This window comes from Melospiza georgiana, chromosome Z (genome assembly GCF_028018845.1).
Source record: "Melospiza georgiana isolate bMelGeo1 chromosome Z, bMelGeo1.pri, whole genome shotgun sequence".
Lineage (NCBI taxonomy): Eukaryota > Metazoa > Chordata > Aves > Passeriformes > Passerellidae > Melospiza > Melospiza georgiana.
The window spans coordinates 38,467,746-38,494,783 of NC_080465.1; the positions used below are offsets into that span (position 1 = coordinate 38,467,746).

General features: G+C 38.1%; 1 protein-coding gene across 2 annotated transcripts in view; it reads right to left on the bottom strand.

The window, feature by feature from the left end:
• The window catches only part of JAK2 (Janus kinase 2), an 87,610-nt gene that overhangs the window by 6,375 nt on the left and 54,197 nt on the right, over positions 1-27,038 (bottom strand). For both annotated transcript variants that reach the window (XM_058043821.1, XM_058043820.1), the window contains 16 exons: positions 25,177-25,334; positions 24,355-24,466; positions 22,518-22,704; positions 20,304-20,431; positions 19,650-19,784; positions 18,175-18,262; positions 16,076-16,203; positions 15,177-15,315; positions 13,748-13,899; positions 12,554-12,704; positions 12,161-12,297; positions 10,787-10,976; positions 10,154-10,278; positions 4,578-4,750; positions 3,561-3,678; positions 30-143 (listed from right to left, as the gene is read on the bottom strand). In XM_058043821.1, coding sequence (XP_057899804.1) covers positions 30-143; positions 3,561-3,678; positions 4,578-4,750; positions 10,154-10,278; positions 10,787-10,976; positions 12,161-12,297; positions 12,554-12,704; positions 13,748-13,899; positions 15,177-15,315; positions 16,076-16,203; positions 18,175-18,262; positions 19,650-19,784; positions 20,304-20,431; positions 22,518-22,704; positions 24,355-24,466; positions 25,177-25,334 — 2,235 coding nt within the window. The remainder of the gene's footprint in view (positions 1-29; positions 144-3,560; positions 3,679-4,577; positions 4,751-10,153; positions 10,279-10,786; positions 10,977-12,160; positions 12,298-12,553; positions 12,705-13,747; positions 13,900-15,176; positions 15,316-16,075; positions 16,204-18,174; positions 18,263-19,649; positions 19,785-20,303; positions 20,432-22,517; positions 22,705-24,354; positions 24,467-25,176; positions 25,335-27,038) is intronic.

Sequence of the window (27,038 nt, forward strand, 5' to 3'; positions counted from 1 at the left end):
TACAGTAACATTTTAACACAGTACATCACCTCATCAGGGCATCCATCTGGTCTCGGCAGTCGTCCATTATTCTTCAAAAGCTCTATCAAATGAAATACAATCATCTGCCCTTGTTTATCATTGCCAATCATGCGCATGAATTCCTGAAACAAAAGGCCAATTGTAATATATAATCTTTAGAGGAAAAAAAGATGCTGCAATATTCTTACCAAGCAAAATTATTTAATAAGAATAATTTATATATATATATATAATATATAAATAAGAATGAATTGAATAGCACATAACAATGATCAAATTATAAATTACATGTCTAGAGAATATATCTTTTGTGTGTGTAAAATTAAATAATGATATGGAATAGAATAAAATGGAATGATACATACACAATTTAAAGCACTAGGTGAAAAATCTTTAAAAATGTTGATCATCATCTGATGATTTGACTACCCTGGATAAAGAGAAGAGTGAGGTTTTAAATTACTTCTATGCTTGAGTCCTCAAAGGCAAGTGTTCCCGGCACACTGCCCAAGTAGAGAAAGGCAGATGGAGGGACTGAAAGAATGAAGACCCTAAGACCACTGTAGGAGAGGGTCATGCTCATGACCATCTAAGGAAACTGAACGTGCAGAAGTCTGTGGGACCTGATGAAATTTATTCAAGGGTCCTGAGGGAGTTGGCAGATGAAGTTGTTAAGGTGAAGTTTGTGATGACTGGAAAGAGGGAAAGATAACCCTAATTTTTGAAAAGGGGAAAGTGAAAGACACAATGAACAACAAGCTAGTCAGTCTCACCTCTGCCAGGCAAGATCATGGAGCCAATTCTCCTGCACATCATGCTAAGGCATATGGAAAACAAAGAAGTGACTGGAAACAAACAACATGGCTTTACTAAGGGCACAAATTTTTTTCCTGAGAAATCTAGTAACCTTCTAAGATGGAGCTAACTAGACTTATACAAACTTTGGCACTGTCCCACATGACATCCTTGCCTCTAAATGGGAGAGACATGGGTTTGAGGGATGGGTGCCTCTGTGGATAAAGACCTGGTTGGAAGGCTGCACCCAGAGCTGTGGTCAATGGCTCACTGTCCACGGGGAGAGCAGAGATGGGTGGTGTCCCTGAGGCTCAGCACCAGGGCCCAAACTGCTCAACATCTCTGCAGGGGACGTGGACAGTGGGACCGAGGGCACCCTCAGACGTTCCCTGGCCGCGGCCTGCGCGGGCAGCCACGTCCTGCAGGGAAGGGCCCATCCTGAGGGACCTGGGCAGGCTGGAGAGCTGGGCCCATGCAAACCTCATCATGTTCAGCAAGGAGAAGCAAAAGGTTCTGCACATGGGCCACGGCAATCCTGGACGCACCTGCGGGCTGGGAGGGGATGTGATTGAAAGCAGCCCTGTGGAGAAGGACTTGGGGGTGATGGTTGGTGAAAAACTCAATGTGACCCAGCCACGGGCACTGGCAGCCCAGAAAAGCCAAACTTGTCCTGAGCTGCATCCAGAGCAGGGTGGGCAGCAGGGCCAGGGAGGGGATTCTGCCCCTCTGCCCTGGTCAGACCCCACCTGCAGGGCTGCATCAGCTCTGGGCTCCCAGCACAGGAGGAACATGGACCTGTTGGAGCGAGTGCAGAGAAGGGCATGAGGCTGATAAGAGAACTGGAGCATTTCCTCATGAGGACAGACTGAGGAAGTCGTGTCTGTTCTGCCTGGAGAAGAGAAAGTTGTGTGGAGACCTCACAGCAACTTCCAGATCTGAAGGGGGCCTGCAGCAAAGGTGGAGAGGGACTCTTAATCAGGAACTGCAGTGATAGGACAAGGAGTAATGGGTACAAACTGAAAGGAGAGAAACAAAAGTAATTAGGAAGAAATTCTTTTACTGTAAGGATGGTGAGACACTGGAAGAGGTTGCCCAGAGAAGCTGTGGCTGCCCCATCCCTGGGGGGGTTCAAAGCTGGGCTGAGGGCTCTGAGTAACTTCATCTAGTGGGAGGTGTCTCTGCCCATGGCAGGGAGGATTGGGGCGAGATGATCTTTAATGTCCCTTCCAACACATAACATTCTGTGCTTCTGTGATTAATTAGTTTTAAAAGGATTAAACTCACAGCTGATTCTAAAGAGCTCTGTGGAACACTACAAGAACTAATGCTTTGAAAAATGCTAAATAGAAAACAGATATTGTCATGCTGATGTATAAAAAATGTATAATCAGTAACGACACAGCAGAAAAATTAGTATAATTAAAGCCAGAAAAAATGGCTTAGATAAACCTTGCTCTCCAAAAAACCAAAATAACCCAAAAAGCAGATGAAAACCTCACTCAGACTGTCAGACATCCAAAGTAAATGAGGATGTAGTATTAACTGAAATAAATTTCTAAGCACAACATAAAGGACTTTTTATTTTTCTAAGCACAACATAAAGGACTTTTTATTTTTCCTCCAATGCTTCAAAATTTCTTTAATGATCCTTGACATGAAAGTGTGAAACACCCATTGGCTGAATGTGTAAATGGCCAGGTTTTGAAAACAATATAAAAGTATAAAGACTACAAGAGTTGAACAGACCACTTTGGTTAAATTTACCAAATTACTTTTTCTTAATGCATACCAATAGAATAACCAACCTGATGAAATGGTGAATGCACATGTAGAATTGATTCATTGAAAGAACAGTCCACTTGTGCTCCTAACTTACTCTATCACTTTTCATTTCACAATCCTTCTGAAGAACTCTAGGAGTCTTTATTGATGTTCTTATGCTGGAAGAGCTGTCCTGAGTTCTTCCTTGAAACCTCTGATAGCTCATTGTATGGAATTACTGAGAGGTCTACTGAGGCCAGTGCTGAGGTATCCTCCAAATGCATTTCTGCCTATCATCACAATTCGGTTCTCAAAACCAGATTTGCCAGGACTGACAGTTCTGGCCAAGGGTGAGGCCAGCTACAATAAATACAGAAGCCTGAACTCTCCTCTGTTATGCCCATGGTTACTGCTAGGTGAAAATAAGATCATGTATCTTATTTTCAATTGGAGGATAATAGTATCTTTCTTCACCCACTGTAAATTTGACTTCAGACACCTGTCAGCAGTCTGCAAAAGGCAGACTTTTTCTTCTTGAACTTTGCTAACTTACTAACTTGGGTTCTGCTAACATAAAATACCTTAAGTTCCTTATGTAAGTTAACTTAATTTCTATATATGTGTTTAGCTCAGCTTTAAATTTGGAACAGCATTAAAAATAAAGGTCATGCAATGGACTGGTTGCAGCTGGGATAACTCTCCACAAAGGATCAGAAAGAACAGCCTATAACAAGAGATTTTAAAATATTTTTCAAACAGAAGTTACAGAATGAATAAGATATGCACAGACTATGAAGTAATTTTCAGATCTTCTTTCTTTCTTATGGCTTGATACCAGTTACCTTTTAGTTACTGCTTCAGACTGTCTCAAACACTAAGGTATCTCCAGAAAAGGATCAGTAAACATTAACCTATTGAGGTACATGACAGTCTAGGAAATTGAAATAAACAAATTCTCTGAGATTCATTAACTGTATACTTACAGCTGGTGGGCTTTTGCTTTTGTCAATATAGGTGAAGAGTTCATACAAGACCACACCAAAGCTCCACACATCTGAGGCCACAGAAAATTTGCTTTCTGTCAGAGATTCTGGAGCGTACCTGCAACACACAGTACAAGGAAAATTGCTCTCTGCAACATGTGCCATTTTGATTTTGAAAACATTTGTTTTAGTAAGACAGATTTCTTTTTCATGAGTAAGTGTTCTTTATTCATTGATATTAGCATGTTCTCATTTCCTTTTTGTACCTTCAATTACTAACTACTCCTTTAATAATAGTTAATTGGTTTTGAAAACCAAATCCACCTTAAACAAACACAGTTGGTGATAACTATAACCAAGTTTGATTTTTTTCCAACAAGGTTGTAGATATATTTCTTATTTGTAGTGCAAGTAGATAGGAATTTGATGTGATTAGACCTGCAAAGAAAGACAATTACAGCCTTCCATCACTTTCAGTGAACTGTGTTGCAGATACTTTTGGAACTAAACTGTACTTCTAAGTACCTACTAAGATGCCATTTTGTATAATTTATTCTTTAGGTAAACAGTGCCTGAGTCAGAATTAAAATACAGACTAAAACTGCATGTATGGAATGGCATTTTCTCTTGGGGTGTATCCAACTGATATCAGCTGGAAGACATGAATGACCAGTTTCTAAGGAACTAGAATACCTAAAAACTTGAAAGAATCCAGGAAAATGGGCCCTTTTAGACTTCCTTTATATCTGAATATGTTTTCTGTTGGATGCTATTTCCTTTAAATATGTAATTTTTTTTATTTTTATTTTGGGTGTTTTCCTGGGTTTTTAAAAAATATGTTGAAAAGTTCTAAATGCCACTCTGTGAAGTGAAATATCATGCAATGATATGACTTTCACAATGCTGGAAAACTGACGTGGAGCTTGCAAGTAAGAATTCCACAACATGCAAAATGAATTGGCTGAAGGGTAAAAACTGAAAACATGCCATAATTTCACATACCAAAAGAAGACTTACCAAAATATAGGACTTTCACCAGGTTCTTTCACTTTGTAGTATTCTTTGTCTTGTGGCAAAACTTTTGTCAATCCAAAATCTCCAATTTTAACTCTGTTCTCATTTTCCACCAAGATATTTCTTGTTGCTAAATCTCGGTGAACATATCTTTTTGTTCCTAGATACTCCATGCCCTAGGTGTAGAGGTTACAAATAGAACAGGAAAAGAGTTATTTTTACCACTACATAGCTGCACTTTCCCTAAGGGGATGAATTAACCTCAAAGTTAAAACCAAAACCAGGTTTGTCTTCCCTGAGTCCAAGCTCAATGAATTCCATTTAACAGGAGGGAGACAGAATAATCACCTGTCAGATCCAAGTATTTTTTTGATTATGTAGCTGGATAAATGCTACTGCTCCTTTCTGTGCCCAAATGCAGTTGGCTGGTGATATGTAGAAGGAAAAAATTTGGGCTAAGCTACACAATCCAAAGCACATGAGAAGACTGTCCAACATATCCATTTCATTTAGCTTTTTTCTTCATTTTCTGCATCTGCTTTCCTGAATGCTTCCATGAAATTTTGTATTATGATTCCTTGAATTTGACTATTATTCACTGTATTCCCAACAGTGTGCTTTGTATCTCTTTTGTATGGACAATTATTCACCAGTACAGTTCTGCTTATTGTTACATTCCCAGAGATTGCCGTAACAAAGCATTGGTCTGAAGGCATGTTGTCTTTTGCTGCTGCTGATCCCTTCTTACCCATGCACTTAGTTACTTTCACTAACAGTGAAATTTGGAAAAAGCCAGCGTGTGTAGTGGCATTACTAAAACAAGAAGGTCTTGCTAAGACAGCAATAAATGGAGGACTGAAAGTGATGCTGCACAATGTCAAGAGATACCCAACTCATACATGAAAGTAATCACCAAGCAAGTTGTCAGTTTCATAGTTTTGTAAGAAAGCATATCACCCTTTCAACACAGTGGAAAAGTTAAATTACACAAATAGCATTGGTGATCTCAAAAGTTCTGAAAAGCAATGTTATTACTAGTCGTGCCAAAAGGCTTATTTCCTTCTCTTATATTTTTTTTCTTAATGTCAGAAACCTCAGAGTTTGGCTACAAAGTACAATCTTTCTCTCAGATTCTAGTACCTCCCAGTACCATTGGGTGGCATTGCTGTTCTCTCACAGCTCGTTCCAAAACTGTTCAAAAATGCCCTATTCCTCATTGCCAGCTTGTTCACTGCCATAAATACCAAACCTTACTTCAAAGTGAGGGCTCTACCTTACTGGTACAACTAGCCTATGAAAATGCTACAGCTTTTTCTTACGACAATGTACTATTCTGAAAACAGCCCTGAAGTTTGATGACAGTAACTTTTCTGTTAGCCTGGAAAACACTTAAGACAGATCTTTAACTGAAATAATGCAAATTCTCAGTGGATATCACAATCCTGTGGCTCTAGTCTAACAACAGAGTTTAAATGTGATTTAAAATGTTTCTGTCTTTAAAACTGGTTCACCAGCAAGGACACCTGAAACACTTCAAACATTAAGAGAAGGAAAACCCTTTCCCAGTATAGTAGCAAGGAACCAAAACACAATAAACAACCAAACACATTCATCTTAACCCTCAGGTAAATGGGTGTGCCATCATTTCTCTCATACACTTCAGAGGAAAACAGCAAGGCAGAGGTTGAAAGGTTTTTGATGAAAAGCCCCCAAGATTACAGACTGACAGAAATGCACAGCAGAAAGATGAGATGTGAGACGCTGAAAAAGCAAACATTGCAAGAAAAGCAAAACCAGCTGAAAAGCGTAACACGATCAGCTAAACAAAGAAAAAGCATTCAGATTCCATTTTCACAATATCAGGTACTCACTAATTATGTTGTTTTGGAGAAACAGAATGCCACAGATTAGAGAAATCTTAAAGCAAATGATATAACCTCTACTTTGCAGATTGTACAGCAAAAACACTCCAAAGCAAGGCACATACACTGTAACTCTTAGATTTCACTTTTCTTAGAAGTGAAAACGTTTCTTTAAGAGCAAGCTCTATTCTACACAGATTTCCTACATTTTCATACATTGTCCCCATGTAATTATCAAAGCTGGATGTTTTCCTGCTTTAGTATCTGCAGGATGCATATTTTATCTCCCTTTCTCTTGGCTGGTGCTTGGTACTTAGGAAGGAATAATCTCATCTGCTATTTCAATTTCTCACCATCCTGAAGACCTGTAATATTTTCAAAGTTCTTTCATGTATGTGTACATACACACACAATAAGGTCCTTTTTCTTTGTAGTTTCTGAATACAGTTCCTTTCCCAAAGATTTCTACCACATTTGCACAGCCCTCAAGGGTAAAAATCCACCTTCCAGTCCTCCCAATGGACACCTCAGACCAGGGTCCTGAGACATGTTGCCACTGTTATTTCATCAAGCTTTGAATGAAAGCCTGAGGACTTCTACATGCTTTGCAGCTTCTTATGAGAGTGCACAAGGCCAGCACCTTGAGGTCACAGCAGGCTGAGATGGAGACAGAATATAACAGTTAACTGTCTGCAGCCTTTGTGTACTCAAAAATCCATGTTGCGTCTTACTTCCATGAAAGATTTGGTCACCACCCTCATAGATGGTGCTGAGTTTTAAGATTATTCCAGGTCTCTGCTTGAACAAAGATTGTTTATAATGACTCACCAGCATAAAAACATAATTTTGTTGCAGAAGTAATAGTGAGAAAATTTCTTAGGCCTGTTACGGGAGAATGACTTCTTGTTTTGGAGACACAGATCAGAGAGCTCTTCAGCCCTCTGAAATGGGTGGTCACCTGTTCAATCCTTTCTCTCTCCAAAGACACTTGCCATAGACTTGCTAACTTTTTTTGTTTTTCTACATTCCGCACTGCTTGCCCGTGAATGAGCTTCTCCCAGAGACCACCCACATTGTTGTGCTTGAGTGAAGCACATGAATAGATGAGATAAGCTGTTAAGGGTGCAGCATTCCTCCTACATGCAAGAGGTTCAGCAGCTAAAAAGTTAGTCCAGTTTCAAGAGGGAGCCAGCAAGCTCTTTTCACCACGAGAAAGTTTGAATGTCAGGATGTGGTCTTGGCTCTGGCAGAGATTCTCCCCTGATTTTCAGATCTTTTCTGTAGATATAGCAGAAGCTAAGTCTTAGGATCTTAAGTGGCAGGGCACAATTACCAGACATAAGAATATTTGCGGAAAACATACTCTAATAAACACCCTCATCCATCATAGTGTGATGAGGAAGTTGACAGAAGATCTCGCCAAGCCACTCTCCATCATCTGTCATCAGTCCAGGCTCACTGGGGACGTCCCAGATGACTGAAAGGTGGCCAGTGTGACACCCATCCACAAAAAGGGCCAGAAGAAGGATCTGGGAAACAAAAAGGGCCAAAAGACGGATCTGGGAAACTACAGGGCAGTCAGCCTCAGCTCAGTGATTGGCAAGGTTATGGAACAATCATCTTGAGTGCCATCACACAGCACCTATGGGATGGCCAAGGGCTCAGACCCAGCCAGCATGGATTTAGGAGGGGCAGATCCTGCCTGGCCAACCTGATCTCCTTTTATGACCAGGTGACCTGCCTGGTGGATGCACGAAAGGCTGTGGATGTTGTCTGCCTGGATTTCAGCAAGGCCTTTGGCACTGTCTCCCACAGCACACTCCTGGAAAAGCTGGCAGCCCACGGCTTGGACAGGAGCACTCTGTGCTGGGCTCAGAACTGGCTGGATGGCTGGGCACAGAGGGTACTGGTGAATGTGCCATATCCGGGGGGTGGCTGGTCACCAGTGCTGTCCCCCAGGGATTTGTGTTGGGCCCAGTCCCGTTTAATGCCTTGACTGATGATCTGGATGAGGGGATCGAATATAACCTCAGTAAATTCATGGACAACCCAGGTAGGGTGGGAGTGTTGATCAGCTGGAGTATAGTGGGCTCTGCAGGAGGACCTGGACAGGCTGGATCAAAGGGCTGAATCCAGCAGTATGAGGTTCAGCAAGACCAAGTTCTGGGTCTTACACTTTGGCCACAACAACCCCAGGCACAGCTCCAGGCAGGGGAGGGAGTGGCTGGCAGTGGTCAGGCAGAAAGGAACCTGGGGATACTGACTGACAGCAGCTGAGCGTGAGCCAGCAGTGCCCAGGTGGCCAAGAAGGCCAATGGCATCCTGGCCTGTGCCAGCAATGGTGTGGCCAGCAGGAGCAGGGCAGGGATTGTCCCCCTGTACTCAGCACTGGTGAGGCTGCACCTCAAATCCTGTGTCCAGTTCCTGGCCCCTCAATTTAGGAAGGACACTGAGGTGCTGGAGCATGTCTAGAGAAGGGCAATGAAGCTGGTGAAGGTTCTGGAGCACAAGTTCCTGTGAGGAGTAGCTGAGGGAGCTGAGGTTGTTTAGCCTGAACAAAAGGAGGCTCAGTGGGGACTTCATCCCTCTCTACAGCTCCCTAAAAGGAGGCTGTAGCCAGATGAGGGTTAGGCTCTTTTCCCCAGGCAAGCAGCAATAGGATCAGAGGACACAACGGCAGCGGCGGGGGGGGTTGGTTGGACATAAGGAAGAAATAGTTTACAGAAAGGATAATTGGGAATTAAAATGAGCTGTTCAGGAGGATAACTGGGAATTGGAATGGGCTGTGGGGGAGTTACTGTCCATGAAAATGTTTAAGGAAAGACTGCATGTGGCACTCAGCGCCATGGCCGGAATGGCTGCGTTCATTCATAGGTTGGACTCAATGATCTCAAATGTCTTTTCCAGCCTAGTTGGTTCTGTGATTATGTGATCCTATGTATGTGATCCTATCCATGTCTTTGATATAGGTATTGAGAAAAGAAATTTAAAAATATTTCTGGTACATGCCTTGAGGGGGTCTGGTTATATTTTTTGTCTCTCTCACCCTCAATCCCATTTATTTTCCTTTTCTCAAATTTCTAAATATGCAATGAAATCTCAGGTCTCTCTAGTTTCTAATATCTAAAACATAATTACAGAATAAAAATAGGGAAGGTATAAGCCCTCTTTTTAAGGAAAATGAGATCACAAGAAAGATCAAATGTTTGTACCACTTTTCAGGATTTTATGAATTAGGTTTGGTACCAAACAATTTATTACACGTTTGGGTACTTGTAAGGCCTCTAGTTCTGCATACAGAAGTCATGTATCTTTGCTCTTACAGTTTAAAGTAAATTGTTTAAACATACACATGTTGTTATGCTGTTTTTATAGCTGAATGTCAAATTTCTGAAAATTCCATTATAGAATGTTTTGCCTGAGTGAGTATATTAACTCCTACAATACTTTATGTCAGGTCACCTTCGGGAGAAAAGTGAATATATTCTGCCTCAGTCAGCAGATAGACCAGTCTCAGCATCCTGTGTTAAGATACCCAGAAGTTTTTTCAGGTCTTGATTACATTGCTACTTTTTCTGAGGGTTATGTGGTGCTAGCAGCCCAACCACTTTATAGAAGATACACCAAAATAACCAGTTATTGTTGGTTTGAGACAAATGGGATGGAAAAAGGAGAAAAAACTTCATTGAAATATATATATAATTTGAAATGTCCTACCTTGCATATCTGAGATGCATACAGCAAAAGCTTCTTGTGGTCCAGCCTCTCCTTGTGTTTCTGCAGATAATCTCGTAAACTTCCATATGGTAAGTATTCCATAATTAATCTTAGATTCCTCCGTCCTTTTAGAGCAATAACAAAAAGTAAAAATGTAATTTTTTCTGTAATTTTCCAAAGACAAGTTTTTTAACAGAAGCGTTTTAATTCCTCTATCGGTAGCCATAATATAAAATGGACTTAATACAAAAATATTAATTTATGATCTAAACATCACTATGCAATGTTTCATACACTAATTAACTGCATTTCTTCAAAAAATGCCACTTATTGAAACTCAACAACAATGTGGATATGCTTGGAAAATTAATATATCACTAATCAACATCATCTCATCAATACTTCAGCTACTATTGCTAAGGCAAAGTAGAAGTCTATATGTCTGTGTTGTCAAGATGAAACTCAGAATGGTAAGATCAGCTTGTTACCAATGTTATCATCTTTCAAAAAACTTCCTTTGTTTTGTACTCTCTCAGTCCTGGCAAATTTATAACAAATGAGTGACTGTCATAAACACTTACCTCTCTGAACTTCTCAGTATGTATATTTAGGTGTATTCAGTATAGCACATACCTGCACTGTAGCATACTCCTTTGTATTTAACGATGTTATCATGCTGCAGTGATTTAAGTATTTCAATTTCTCTTTCAAAATCCCGAAGATGCTCTTCTGTGCTATGTTGCAGCTTTTTCACAGCAACCACCTCCCCAGTATTATCCTGCAGCGGGTCATACCGACACATCTCAACACTGCCAAAATTTCCCTAGGTCAATAATGGAAACAGTTGGGAATTAAAAACAAGTCCACATCATTCGCTCTTTGTGTTTCCTAAAGAACATGTTTGTTCATGTAGAGTGTAGTCTTTGTTCAGTGCTCACAGTACTAAGCATTAAGGTTATGTGATTAATTATTTATGTGAAAGGCCACAAAACTTCCCTGAGAGGAAAAGTGCAGGACTGAGGGTAACAGTTGAAAAGAAATATATTCCATGAAAGGAAGCAAACAGAACAAGAAATGAGGACAAGGAAAGAGGGTGATGTCCATCCATTTTCTCTCCTTTCGCAAATTTCCACTTCCACTGGACTAATAGTTTTCCTGCACTTGCATAAATGCCTTTGTCTTGGTTCTTAATTCTGCTCTTTTTCATTTTGGCTACTCTCCGATTTGTTTCAATGTTCAGGTTTTGTCTCTTTCTTCATTTATATTGTCTTTTGTCTTCCTTTATGCAGCCATCACCTACCACTCTGCTGTTCTCCCTATGCTATGCTATCACAGTGAACAACTATCTGCAAACAGAAATACTTCTGCTACTTCATTTTCAGGCTGTTTCTGTACTTGAAGCCAAAAGAATACTGGTAAAAACCAAATAAAACAGCAAAGAACCATTCTAGAAAAATACTGCCAGCTGCACTTGGTCATCTGTCTAGGTCTGCTTTCACACAGCCAGGCTGCAATGACTTGCAAACTAATAACCAAATGCTGATTTCTAAGACCAAAACTTCAAGGCCTACATGTATCTTGAAGACATATATCTCCCTTTTGAATTTAGAGGCTGTATATTCAGATTTCTCAGAATATGCATGCAAAAAAACACTAATCCCACTAGTTCTGCACAAGAATGCTCCAGAGTGTTGTTAACTGAATATCTAGTGCATGTGTGTATCCATCTATCTATCCATCTATCATTTATGTCAGGCAGCTCTGCATTACTTAAAAGTACTTAGCCCTTTCGTGTGACTATATTCATTGTGGAGGTTAGCTAATTTTCTTCTAAGAATACTGTGAAAGTGAAAAAAAGAGCTAGAAGGAACTGCACATGTTGCTCAGATATGACTGAAATTATTAACTTTTAAAACAGAAATTTCACTGCAAATAATGGGGTCATCAAAGGTTAACTGAAAACCATAGTTATTTCCTAAAGTATTACAGAATTTTGAAACATCTTACCTTGCCAAGTTGCTGTAAAAACTTAAGATGTCTTTCTTCAAATTGTGTTGGGTCCCGGTCTTCAAAAGCGCCAGAAAATCCAAGTGCTCCAATTCTCATATTTGGCAACATATCACTTTCTGTCAATAGCTCATAATCTGAGAGGTAGAAGGAAGAAGAGAAGAATGGGAACAGAAGGCACAGAGTAGTGAACAAGAAAAGGAAGAACCTTATTACAGTCATGGCCTGTTCGACTTTTGTTAGGCATACTTCAGTAGCATATTGACAGCCACCTTTATTTCTTTGCAGTAATTTGCAGTCAAATACAATTATGTATTGCAAAAAACATACTAAAAAGAACGTGAACCAATAGGAAACAGGAGTCTTTTTGATCCTATTATATCGCAAACTCACCTGGAGTGAACAAACTGTTCAAATCACGTATAATTGCTCTAAAAGAAGGCCTGAAATCTGGCTCATAATCCATGCAGTTGTTTATGAGGTTTGCAAGTTCTGTCCAGTTGGGGGCAGGAAGCTGGTGCCTATCTTCATAAAACTGTAGTTTCTGGAATTAAACAGGTATGTCATTTTGCATTTTACAACCATGAAGAGTTGCAGAAGCCTTAACATTCTCCTAAGAGTAGCCAAAAATTACAGCTCTAAACCTAGACTTGTTATCTCACCAAATGTCCATCCCACCAATTTTAATCTAAGGCAAAGCTAGTATAATTTAGAGTGATCAGTTCAGAAATTTCCAGCCAATTACTGGTAGAAGACAAGATGATAGAGAAAGATGAGAAAAGTAGTGTCTCCTTTATTGGCACTTTCATAAATCCTCAGCTGGGTTCATAAATCCTCAGCTGGGTAGGTCCAGCAGAAAATTCTACTGACCTGTGAACTGGCTGCACTGACAGTTGTGAAAAGCTTTGTAAGCATTATGGAAGAATGTAGGGCAACTTCTGAAATACTTAGGTATCTATAAGTTAGGTCTAGGTAAACCTTGGAGATTATTATAAGAGTTGATTAAAATACCTGAGAAATTAAATCAGGCTTTATGGGAAGGTTACAGTACCTTTACAAAAGTAATTCTACTAGTACATTTGTGGCATAGTGAAGTATTCTTTTTGCTTCCAACTAAAGAAGCAAATACATATGAATTAGTTTTTTAATGGAATATGTTTCTCCTCCATCTCCTGCCCCTACCTGAGATAAAAGTTAACATTACTAATTTACCTAAAATAGTAGAATTGTTGCAACACACAAAGTACTGCTGTATTTAAGATGTCCAATTACAAGAATGCTAATTAAAATCCATGCACACTGTTATGAGTACTTTTCTGTTTAAAGTGATACACACTGCTGCAACAAAGCAACAAAAATATGAACTAGATAATACTGACAATTCTTTGTCCCCCTAAAAATCAAAATAAACAACATAAAAACAAACTTCAAATCATCTCTTCTGGTTATTACCTACAAGCAAATATGTATTTTTCCTGCAGTGGTCATAGGCCACACCCCTTTACATGCTGATATGTTTACAAAGCAGATGTTCTAAATTAGAAGTGTTCAAAGAACTTCTATGACTGCAGACCCAGTAATACTTACTCTTGAAGAATCTAGTGCACTCAGGGGTTTGTCTCCTCCACTGCAGATTTCCCACAAAGTGGTACCAAAACTCCATTTGTCTGTAGCTAGGCTCAGTTGTTTGGGATTCTCAATACATTCAGGAGGAACCCAGGGTATTCTCTCAAGAAGAACTGTGCAATCACACAAAGGAAACTTGTTAAGATAAACAGTAATACCATAAAATTCCCTAATATATTTGATTTGGCAAAAATTGCTTTAAAACAGACAGGTATTTCATTGCAATGTATTAATAATATTTTTCCAAGTATTTGTTCCCACAAAGAAAATCAAATTATGGAATGTGGACAAAAATTAAAATAATGTTTGTGAATCAAAGAGGAGGTCCATTCGTTTTACCGTAAAATAAGCCTAAAAGTATAAAATTGCCTTAATATAATTTCCATGTTATATTTGTTCTGTAATTTCTCTATTTTCCCCATCTTACCAAGACTCAACAGCTATCACAAAGAACTAAGACATCAAAGAATAAAAAATACTTTGCTAGTGGTTGGCATATTATGGCACAGCAAAAGGCACCATGAAAAGGAATATTACACTATGTGATTTTTACGCTATTACTACTGACTGTAATAACAAGTTAAAACATGGGATTGTACTGATTTGGATTAAGAGGTCCTTAAAATGAGATCTCATAAGAATAATGTAAGCTTCATATTAAAACAGGGAGAATTTAAATAGTTTACTGGCAAATAATGACACTGCATTATGTATAAGCTGTTAGATACATTACTTCTTTAGACATTGATAAAAAGTACCAAGTAAGAAGTGTTTTCATTAAAAAGAAAGACCATAAAAGGAATAGTAAGGTTACTTCCATTCCATTAGCATAACAACCTTGCAAACATTTTCCATTTAGTTAATTTTGCTGTTTGTAAAACATTGGAACAGTCTTAAGAGTGGATGATAACCCAGTATTTTTAACATCATCAAACAGCTCTAGGTAGTCACTAAGAAATGCACTGAAGATGATTTTTAACTGCCAGTCAGCATTTTCAAAAGTGCATTTGGTTTCAGTTCTGAAAGTTCTTGATCAATTACAAGACACTAAGTTCAGCAGCTATCTGTAAATGTAAGAGACTATACTATATATTTACAATATAATGTAACAATAATACTACCAATGAAACAGGGTTGAAAATGAGAACAGCAGAGAAAAAAGCCCACACAATGGAGAACTGTGGCCTTATTTCCTGTAGCTGTTTGCTAATTTAAAAGGTACACTCAAAACTGCTTGACTAAGACTGTAGCGATAATTATAAAATGACACACAGATCAAGGAACTTACTATGACAAAATCAGATTAGATGGTGGTCAAAAAAAAACCCCACCCTTAAACTTATTTTTCAAGTCAGAAGCATTGAACAAGAAAGTTGATGCAAAGACTTACTGTCTCTTGGCAAAACTGTAATACTGATGCCAGGATCACTTAGCTTTATAAATGGGAGGTTTCCAGACTTCCTGTCTTCCTCTCTGATAAGCAAGATATTTTTTGCACAGACATTCCCATGAACAAGGCCTTTGTCCTCCTATAAACAGAAATCCATCTTTTACAAACTGACCAAAAGTCTTACTGTTGAAGAGATATTTAAAAACAAATACTGTACAGCATGAGGGAAACATCAGCAATTAAAATAATGATCACAGATTAAGTTGATCAAACTCCAGGTACACCACCAATTCCTCTCAAACTTACAGTTTTCAGCCAATTTTTGTTATTTGCCTAAAGTCTGAAACAATTTGACATTTTTGAACTCAGAAGAATGCTCATCTATCCATTTAATATAAGAATATTTAAATCCTGTTAAAAAAAAGACTTATCTAGTCACATATCCTGTCTTGAATAATGGCCTTTATATTTAACTGGAACGACTGTAAGGTTGAGACCTAATGCCCAAGAAGAATGCAGTAGCAGAGTGAACAGTACAGTGTTTTCCCCTCCCAGTGGTTAAGTATTAATACTACCAGGAAATAGTTTATGTTCAACATCGTGAGCTGAGGTGGGAAGCCCAGAAAGGACTGATTTGTGGGGAGGGTGGGGGGAAAGCATTACTGCAAATGTGTTTATATTTCATGCTAAAACATTAAGCATTAAAAAGAATGGACATTTAGCTACACTTTGTTCAAGATACAAAGTCTGTCTCTGGATATCTACTAAATAGCTGGTATATAGCCAATCCATTATCAAAACCCTCCAGAGTTTTAAGAATTCAGGTAATAGCTCAGCCTTTCTACACACATTAGTCAGAATCACTTGAATTCTGCAAATCACAAAACTGAACCACTTACCAGAAAATGCATGGCTAATGCCAACTGTTTGGCTACTTCCAGCTTCCACAAAATATTGATAATATTTTTGTTCTTTTTCAAGTATGTGTCCAAGGATCCAAATTTTACATATTCTTGTACAAGGATGTCTGATTCATAATGATAAAAAGAGTAACAATTAAAAACAACAACAAATAATAAAATTTCAGGACAGATTGATGACTTTAGTAGTACTCTTCTTTTGATACCTTGTGGGTGATCTAACTACAAATTTCAAGTTCTGTGGTATCTGAGTACTACCAAGAATGCTCTATGTTCTTTATACTTTTTCAGAGTGTGGAAGTTCACGTAATTTCTTCTTACTAGATTTAATCTTTTAGGGTTAATAATTTAGATTTAATCTTTTACAGATTAGCTTAAAATCCAGTGAGCATCTTTCCACCCTCACCTGAAAGGCACAAGAATGTAACTGTTGATGAAGCATAGTAGTGTATAGCACTATCAATGTGGTGAGCTGAATAACATTCAAGTCATTCACTTCATAGTTGTTTACTATCTATATTCTTATTGGAAAATGCAATGCTTTATTGACAAAAGATGCTTTGCTTGAAAACAGACAAGTATTTGCCCTAAAACTGTGCATATGTGTATGACATATGCCTTCATGCAGCCATCTAGCAAATTACTCCAGAAACAAGAACTGCCATCTTCATAATTTTCAACACAGTAATTTCAAATCACATGACTGAATCCTTGCCCTCAGCTGCAAGATGTTCACATTGAAGCTACTAGTATTATCTGACTGTAACAAAAAAACCCAGATTTTTTTAACAAATTCATTTTGGAGACAGCAAATACTTTTTTTCTGCAATTATGTGAAACAATTTTTATCGAATTTGTACATCAAGTGTGTAAACCACTGAATCAATAACAGCCTTAAAATGTAGTAAGTCTCTTGCCTTCAGAAACAGAATCACTCCTACAGGACAGCTGTGATCTAAAGGTGAAATGTGTAAATAAATGTATGAAATATATCTCTTGCTTTTCAATTATAAACTTGATCTACCTGAAATTTTATATATCATCCCTGTGTGTGGTAAAATGAATAAAATACAAAAAACCCCATGTGGTTGTCTTGGCCAAACATAATGCTGTGCCTTTTCCAGCATTCTGTGAGAGGTAATTTCTGATTGCAGAGGTAAATTCTGATTATTGAATCCACCATCTGTTTTGGAAATTCTTTCTCCCTAATGAAGGTAACCACCTATATAATATGCCCATACAATTACAAAATACTTCCTTTCATACAAATTTCTAATCACAGAAAAAAAAAGGGTTTTGAGCAAACTGACATCTCAGCCCAAAGACTGAATGAAGAAGAAAAAATGTCAAAGTGAGATCCAGCAGTCATATTTGAAGTCACATTAGCATATGGCAACCATCCAAACTTAACATTTCATTTCAAGATGGTATAAATGTATTTCAGGTATTCTTAAAAAAATCTTATTGATACACAGAGCTATAAGTTAAACTGGAAAGACATTAAACTTTTGCAGACAACGCAAACATTTTATTGCTGCTACAATTTTGTAGTGTGTTTGCTGAATTACCAGGACCTCATATTTTTCAGAATGGGATCTCTAAACCAAACTTCCCAAAGTTATATTTGTTTTCATAAAGTCAGCACAGGTGGAAAAGGGTGGCAATGTCTGTTTCTAATCACAATAAATGAAGATTTTTCTGGATAGCACAGTACCTCCCTTTCTAGCTAACCACAGCTGATGCAATGTAAGGATGCAATTTTTCTGGCACTTCAAAAGCTCATTCCAGAGGCACAGCAAAACTCTTCTCAGACAGAACAGACATGACTGAGTCATCTACAGAGGTTACTATTCACACTGACTGTACTTTAAACAATTTTCCCTTTTCTTTTTTTTTACTATTAACTAGCTCTCAGATACCATGGCTAATACTGCAGCAGCATGAGCATGTATTAGCTGTCCAGCTGGTCTTGAACTTCTGCTGTTTTGATGGTTTTTCTCTAGTTTTATCCAAAAACAATCTCAAACTCTAGTAGAGACTTATAAAAATTGGTAAAAAAAGAATTAATTTCTACTCACTCTCTTCTCCACAAACACAGACTCCATAATTTAGCACCAAGTGTTTGTAAGAAAGCTGGCTCATCATACTTGCTGCTTCAAAAAAGGACTTTTTGGAAGGAGAGGGAGAGATTGAGAAAGAAAATACATCAGTAAAAACAAAGCTCCGAAGTTCTAATAAATTTACTAAAACAATTTTTTCAAAACATTTCAACTATCTCTTTGCAAAGACCCTATGTAACATATTTTATATTGTTGTTGGTTTGTGTTTGGCAACTGTTTCTTGTTTGGCTGGTTTTTGCTTCAGTGTTTTTGTCGTGGAGGTTTTTTCCTAATTTTCTTTTTCTAAATAACTGGCGGTACACATTCCAGATAGGTTAAAAACCTCTTTTTCTCTGCCAGCAAGTGTATCTCAACATTTTTAAAATAATCTTTTCTTTTTTTTCAGTGTCAATTACCTAGGTAAATTGAAGGCAAATTTATCATACACTATTCACTTTCTAATTTATTCTGCGATATGCACTGTTCAGTTTCCAATTTATTTCTTTGTAGCACATTATTAAGTTAAAACACAAAAATTGTTATGTAATTCATCCATTACAGCAAGACCTTCTCCAACTTTTTCACGAAAGTTTCAAATACTTTTATTGCTTTCTTTATTTTTTTTATTCTGTTCAGTGGCATCTCCACCTACACTTGCTTGTGTACTGGTTACTCACCCAACAAAGTGAAGTGAAAATGAGAACATTTTCCTTCAGGTGACTATATCTTTATTTATATCCTCTGAACTTTTAGTAACTGATTCATACTTTAAAATATAAATTTATTACCTATGTTATCAAAAGGAGTTTTATAAAGTTACATTACTATAATAAACATTACTACATCTTGTGAAATTCAGTTCTCACATACAGAGCCTTGGGCTTGATTACACTACCAGTTTATTAGTTTGCGCACAAAAGCATTTCAGGTCTGCTAAAAGCACCACTCAAAAAGTGAGAGGGCTCAGTAATTATGGGTGAATCCATGTATGCCAAGTTTTTCTCATGCATAAATACTTCTGATTACTTGATTTTATTGGAAAATCTGAAGACGCTCTATCCAGAGGAAGTTTTTTCCATAAATGGTCCCTTGTCTGTAAATAATGAATTTACTGGTTAAGACTATCCTGTGGCCATACTACCCCTCCTCTGGTACTTTAATTGTATAAATTGCTTGTTCTTCAGATCTCAGTGGGTAGTTCTGAATTCTCTCACAGGTGGTGGGAACAGGGGAAATAAAGTACATAGGTGTACTTCCCAAAGCCTGTCTGTACTGTCCCAAAGTCTCAAATCCATATTCCCAGTGCCACAAGTCTAAGCATGAGCTTGGTTCAACAAACAACTCTACCACACAAATACTCATCTATCGAGTAAATGGGTAATGCTTATGAAAAGAAGACTAATGCTCAGCATAGCATGGACAAATGTTATATAGCAGTCAACAATCACACCAACCTCAGAGTAGTTTCTGTGCACTTTATCCAGCACCTTTAAAAGAACTTCAGTTTGATGGAGCTGGCCATAGTCTCCCACTTCTTTCCTTACACCTTTGAAAATCTTAGTAAATGTGCCCTGTCCAAGACTCTCCTCCTAAAAGGAAGGAAGGATACAGACAGAATAAAATCAAAAATATCTGTCTGTTTTAAAAGACATCTTTAGAAACCCCCCCCCCCCCCCCCCCGTATAAGCATATGCAAGTCTTTAGAGGTGTGCTGGCTGTAGAGTCCAGCTGAGAAGGAAAGGGAGCAACTATATCAGAAACATCTAAATTTTTGCTTGTTTTTTATTGATTACTCAAGGATCTCAGAAAACAACTTGCTGCAAAAACCAGAGAGGAAGCAATTCCATTATTTAACGGAATGCTATGTATTTAGACATCTCTAGAACCAAGTAACTGTTATTGCTGTCCAAACAATGCTTCTTAATTATAAAAAAATAGTTATTTGCATTACTGAAAAATAAAAAAATTATTTTCCACAACTCTAAGGAAAGATTACAGCAAAATCTCCCAGCTCAGGTAAGATTCTTTTAAACACATGCCTAGGTTTTTAAAATTCGGTGCATATTAAACCCAAAATCTGCAGTAGAAAAAGCAACAAAATGACTTACAAATATCAAGTCCTCATTACGGATTTTGTGAAAAACCATCTGATTGACATTATTGTGTCTCTGTAGCATAGGTGATGAAGGTACATCAGAAACACTATTGCTTCTGAAGACTAGGAGATTTGATTTATCTGGGAGAAGAAAGAGGGAAAGGAAAACCAAAGTAAATTTGTAAAATATAAAACTAAACCAATGGTGTTTCAGAAGGGTTGATAATGAGGGGCTCCTGATTCAACACAAACAAGATAGCACATTGAGATCAGTGTATTTTAAAAGCCACACAGCATTAAACTGAAATCAAAGTCTGATATTTTCTAATCAGCAAAATCATCTAGGTTCACTCATGAGTTTTATGTTTCTTTTGACAAACATAATGAAAATATTCCTAGCCCCTTTCACATTTTAACTGCTGCATTATTTGTAATAACAATTGGGGATGGAAAAGGGGACGTAAATTACCTTCTTTTATAATACAAAGTCGAGCAAGTCTTATACTAAAACTAAATCTGAAAAGTATGTCTTTGTGGGCATCTGCTCATATCCATGATTATATTTATTCAATAATTTATCATTCTGATGCATATAAATTTTTTTATTTTAATGGAAGAATGTTAAAAATTTATTCTCTATAATGTGCATACATATTTACTTGTTACATAATTTCTAAGGTTTTGAATCCATTGGCTACTTTCAATCAAATTTGAGAGAAGTAAAAGTTGTATCATATAGTCTGTTCTGGCAAGTTTGTCTTTAAATAAGAACTTTGATAAAGACAAAGACAATATTAAACTGTATGTAGTACTGCTTAGAAGGGCAGATATTTAAAGATTTCATAAAGGAGAAAGATATGAATATCACAGACAGGGGAAAAAATAAATGCAAATGCAAGAAAAATCCCCTCCTCAGGCAGAAGCCCTATTCCATGTGTAATTTTTAAGTATTAAAAAGGAGCTGAAACCACACTGCAGACTTGACATAGATCAGCTAAGATCAACAATGACAGAAATTCACTGACATTGTTGGTTCCACTGCCTTTGGAAGTATTCTCAGTGATAAATAATTCATTTAGTAGCTCTTTCCTTCTCAAGACATGAAAATACTTGATGTAAGAAGAAATGCCGCTGCACACAATCCACTGCAATTAAGAAACCAGTTTTGCTTCTAATCACAAAACTGGTTACCATGATTACTTCTGAAAGACTATCTTACACCAAAATTTTGCAGACACCGCGACTGGAAACTATGAGTAAGAAGATGAATAAATAGATCAGTGAAATAAAAAAAACCCCACACAAATGTATTACAGAATCACAAAATATTTTGAGTTGGAGGGAACCACAAGGATTATCAAGTCCAGCTCCTGGCCCTGCACAGGACCATCCCCAAAAGTCACACCACATGCCTGAGAGCATTGTCCAAACACTTCTTGAGCTCTGTCAGGCTCGGTGCTGTGGCCGCTTCCCTGGGGAGCTGTTCCAGTGCCCAAACACACTCTGGGTGAAAAATCTTTTTCTAATACCCAACCTAAACCTCCCCTGGCACAGATTCAGGCCATTTCCTCGGGTCCTGTCACCGTCACCACAGAGAAGAGATCAGTGCCCGCCCCTCCTCTTCCCCTCATGAGGAAGCTGTAACTGCAGTGAGGCGTCTCCTCATTCCCCTCTTCTCCAGGCTGAACAGAAAAACTGACTTCAGCCACTCCTCATACAGCTTCCCCTCCTTTGGACACTCTCCAGTAGCTTTATATCTCTCTTGCACTGTGGCACCCAGAGCTGCCCCAGCACTCGAGGTGAGGCTGCCCCAGCTCAGGGCAGAGCAGGACGAGCCCCTCCCTTGCCCGGCTGGCCATGCTGTCCCTGATGCCCCCCAGGACATGCTTAGCTCTCCTGGCTGCCAGGGCACTGCTCACCCATGTTCAGCTTGCCACAGACCAGAGCTCCAGATCCCTTTCCATGGCACTGCTCTCCAGCAACTCATTCCCCAGTCTGTACATCCCAGCTGCAGGATCTGACATTTTCCTTCATATGAAACTTCGTATGGCAGGTGATTGCCCCATTCTCTGAGATCTCTTTAAAGGGCTTCCCTGCCTTCAAGGGTACCAATAGTTCCTCCCAGTTTTGTATCATGCATCTACCTGAGAGCCATTTAGTATTAACTTATTTTTAAGTCTTTAATCTAGAAAATAGAAAACTTTCTACTTAGAAATCTCTCTCTTACCTTTTGGTTTTGGAGGACAGCATTTGATGAACTGGAAAATTATGCTGTCTGAACGGACAGTTTCTGTCTGGTAACAGGTCAAGAGATCCTTAAGATTACTAAAACTTCTCTTGGTTCCGCTAAGATTATATTCTCCGTTCTCATTCTTCGTAATTAAGCAGTGCTTATAATCTGTAGTACTGTCACGCTGCAGAAAATTTTTCCATTAACAATGAAATTGATTAATATTTAATATTTGAAAGCTTATCTAAATGTATAGCACTCTACTAATTAGAGAAAGGATGCTTCAGTAAAATATGATCATAATTTGTTATTTTGTTCTCACTATGTAATATTGATTCTGAGAAAACATGACTCTACTCCCATCACTGGAACTAGCATGTTGATGCTAGAGAAAAACAAATGTTAATGAACTCTGAAAAGATGGAGCTGAGAAAACAGATAATGGATCCTAGGAAAAATCCTCCAGAGCTATTAAGGAAAGCTCATTCACCCTGACATGGGGTTACATCAAAGCAAAATTTTGCTGGAAGCAATAGCCCTAGTGCTTATGCTCCATGTTTGTTTGGCAGATTTGGAGATTTCAGCTGTAATTCTGCTTTCGTGTCATCTCCAGCACAGTTCTAAGAAATTACTTCCTAATATGTGTTTTTAATATGCACTGAATTATTTTTACAAAGACTATTGAAAAGATACCATTAAACATTTTTAAGCAAGATGAACTCTTAATAGTGCTTTCATGATGCTGTATCTCAATCCTGCAACAAATGTTTCAACAAATTCTGAATATAAAAAGTCTTCCAATGACTTGCTCAAGTCTCAGAAAAAGAAAAAAAAGTTGCAGTAAAGTCACTTAAAGGCAATGGTAGTCTTCTCTCACAAGCTTGAATCTCAACTTTGCCTCTCTAAGCTTGTTCGGGAACTAATTTCTTTGTCTACAAAATTCCCTACCAAACATACCTCACTGATTGGACACAACATTTCTCCATTCACATATCAGCATTACTTGGTCATTTTCAGAAATGAACCTATCTCTGACAGTATTAGCAAACTTGCTAGCTCGCTGTATACCAGCAGGAAAATTCTAGTATTACCTTTCCTAGCTAAAAACACAAAGGGAGCTCTGCTAATGTAATTAAGGATAAATCCATTCTTGAAAAAAGATCATGAAATTATTTAACAGCAATAATAAAGCATTATGTAATCACTAGCTGCAATGCCAGAGAGAACAGGTACATCTGGTTCTCTAAGTACCCATATGCATTTCCAGGGTGGTCTTCTCTCTAGCTAACAACAGAAATACCCAGGAGATTTGTGTTGATTTAACAGCTGCCAAATAATATGGTAGTATTGGGGATGAGGACAAGACCCAAACCCAGCAGAACCTGTGAAGGAGGCACTCTCAGATTGTCAAAGGCTGTATACCCAATCTAATGGAGCCCCACTTGCGAGGGTGGGGGAGGAGGTATGTGGAAAACCCAGGGAAAAACTCAAGTAAAAATCCCCAAATGTTAAAAAAATAGAAAACCCATCAGATTGCTCCAGCTCCATCTCCCAAATATTTATCCCACCATCACAGTCCCAAGATCCATGTCACTATCTCCAGAACTCTTAGGCTCTCTTCCCTTGGTCTCCAAGGCATGTGCATCAGCAATTCGGTATCAACTCTGACTTTTCTCACAAGACCCTGAAAATTGCCCTGTCTGACAAAAGTAGCTATAGAATATACATACCAAACAAGCATTCTGGGGGAAAATTCAGAATCATTTACTGAACATCTCAGGCTCATTGTTATATCACAACAAAACTTAAATAGGCACTAAAACAGAATACAAACCTCTATAGCAAAGGTAAGGAAGTATTTTTTAAAATCTTTAGGACTGCAGCGAAGGACATAGAAACCAGTCTGATTACCCGCCTTCTTCAGTTTACTGATAGCAAAGTCCATGCTGCAGTAAAAAGAAAATGTTTAATGCTGCATAATTGCAAAATGCATAAATATAAGATGTTGAGTAATGAGCAATATTAACAAATATCTAATAGAACAATACGTAAAACTTTCAATTTTGTACAGCTTTCTTTAAGATAATCTCTCTGCCCTTTATTTTCCAATATATAGGGTGATTGCTTATGTAGAGAGCAGCATATTAAATTTTTTTTATACTAAACCATCACAATTATTTATCCAATAAGAAATGTTAAGGGCTAAAAAAATATATTCCCCACAGCTTATGATATGATTTTCAACATGCATTATGAAAGAAGCTATAATAAAATTACCTAACAAATAAGCTTAAATTAGCAAAACATTTGTGTGGCTGAAAAAGATGGGTTTAACCAGGAAAATGGCTAACAAGAAAAAAGAGCTGAAATAAAACAACATTCATTATTATTATAAGAACTAATTTCCTCTTAAACAAATCTTGCTAACTCACTATTTCTATCCCTATCAAGGAATTATCTTTCCACTTAATTTTTATAACATGTCACAAAGGCACTGTATTTTACAAGTGAAAAATAAGATGAAAAATATAAAGCATTTTATGTTACATAAAAGCAATTAAAAACATTTTAAGATGCCTACCACAGTTCACAGATAACTAAAGCTCATCTTCCAAAAAAATACTGAATTACCATATTACTAAAAAAAAATACTTACAAAATTGGCCCATGACAGTTGCTTTGGATATTTTCAAGGACTGATGGTGGAGCTACTTCTTTACAGAGATAATGATGGGCATCCGCTGTTAATCTGTAATATCCATCAATTAATGATACAAAGGAGAGAGCTTCTCTTAATGACTGAAATTCAGCCTCCTGTTCAATTGCCAGAAAACAATGTGGGGTAGGGAGGGAGAGAGAAGTTCAGTTTTTAATAGGCAACAAAAAATTCCTGAATATGCTAATGCTATAAAAGATATGCATATCTATGCACATTAAAGACATTAATAAAAGCAGTTTTTAACTGATGTTTGTACCTCCTACCTTATTGTTATGATTCAAAACTTGATAGCAACCTTCAGTGTTCAATATCAAATCCAAACCAAAGAAAACAGAGAAGTTGTGGATGCCTTATCCCTGGAACAGGCTTTTGAGCAATTTGCTCCAATGAACTGTGTCCCAGCCCATGGCAGGGGCATTGGAACCAGCTGATCTTTAAAGTCCCTCCCAACTCCAACCATTCCACGATTCTATGAAATCTGACTTTAAAAAAAAAACAAGCCCTAGTCTAAATAGATGAACCAGCAGAGTAATGCCAATATGAAAGCATGCGAAAGGGAAAAACAAGTAGATACAAGTCAGCATGCAGATAGCTACTGCACTGCCAATACAGTCTGGTTCATTTCCCTAAAGGAAAGCCTTCACTTCTCAAAGATTTATATGTCTGCCTTCAAGCAGAAAAGAAAAATCTCCAGGAAAGTACCTGCCTGAAAACTGAACTACTAGTCAGCAAAAACTGGCATCCTCAGGTGGATCACAGACAGAAGATGACGTTTTACTACTATGAAGACTGCTACACTGGAGAGAAGCAGGGAGAAAAATGGTGTGGTCAAAGGAAAATGGGTGTGAAAAAAGGTCTTATGCACAGTATGATTAACAAATACAAGCAGGGGAAAAAATGCATTAATCTGCAACAACATATTAATTGCTGCAAATAAAACAAAAACAGAGAAGCATTTTCTGAGCCACCCTAGGTTTCATTCAGTAGTGTAACCCAAGAGAACAGGCTTTAGGATGTCTTTGCCTGTGACACCAGAGACATACTTAGCTGAGCACATTTGGCAAGTTCTTTGCTAGAGAGCAATAAAAAGAGGTGTTTTTGAGTAAGTGTTAAGAATTTAGTGTCTTCAAACTCCTTTTTAAGAGGACCAGGACCAGGACACAACTGCAGACCATGGTGAGGCAGCTATGCCTCTGCAGCCCATGGAAGTTCATAGTGCAGCAGAGATCCCCCTGCAGCCCATGAAGAACCTCATGTCACAGAAGTAGGATATGCCTCAAGGAGGTTGTGACCCCATGGGAAGCCTACAAGGAAACACAGATGTTGGCAGGATTTGTGGCCCCATGAGCCACTATGGAGCTATGGAGAAGCCTGTTCCTGGAGAACTGCGCTATGTGGAAGTGACCAGCACTGAAGCAGTTCATGAAGAACTGCATCCTATGGAAACAATATGCATTGGAGAAGCTCATGAAGGACTCTCCACCATTGGAGGGATCCCTTGCTGAAGCAGGAGATGAGTTGAGGAAGACTGAGAGGCATAGATAACATGCAATGAACTGACCACACCTCCCATTCTCAATGCTCTACACTGCTGAGGGGAAGGAAGCAGAGAATAAGGAATAAAGTTGGTTCATAAAGAAGGGAGGGGTGGTGGGAAAATATTTTTAGGATTTTTTATTCTCATTACCCTACTCTGAAACAAATTCAAATAATTTCCCCAAGTCAATTCTGTTTTGTCCATGATGGTTAATACATCAGCAATATCTATCCTTATCTTGACCCACAAGCCTTTCATTGCA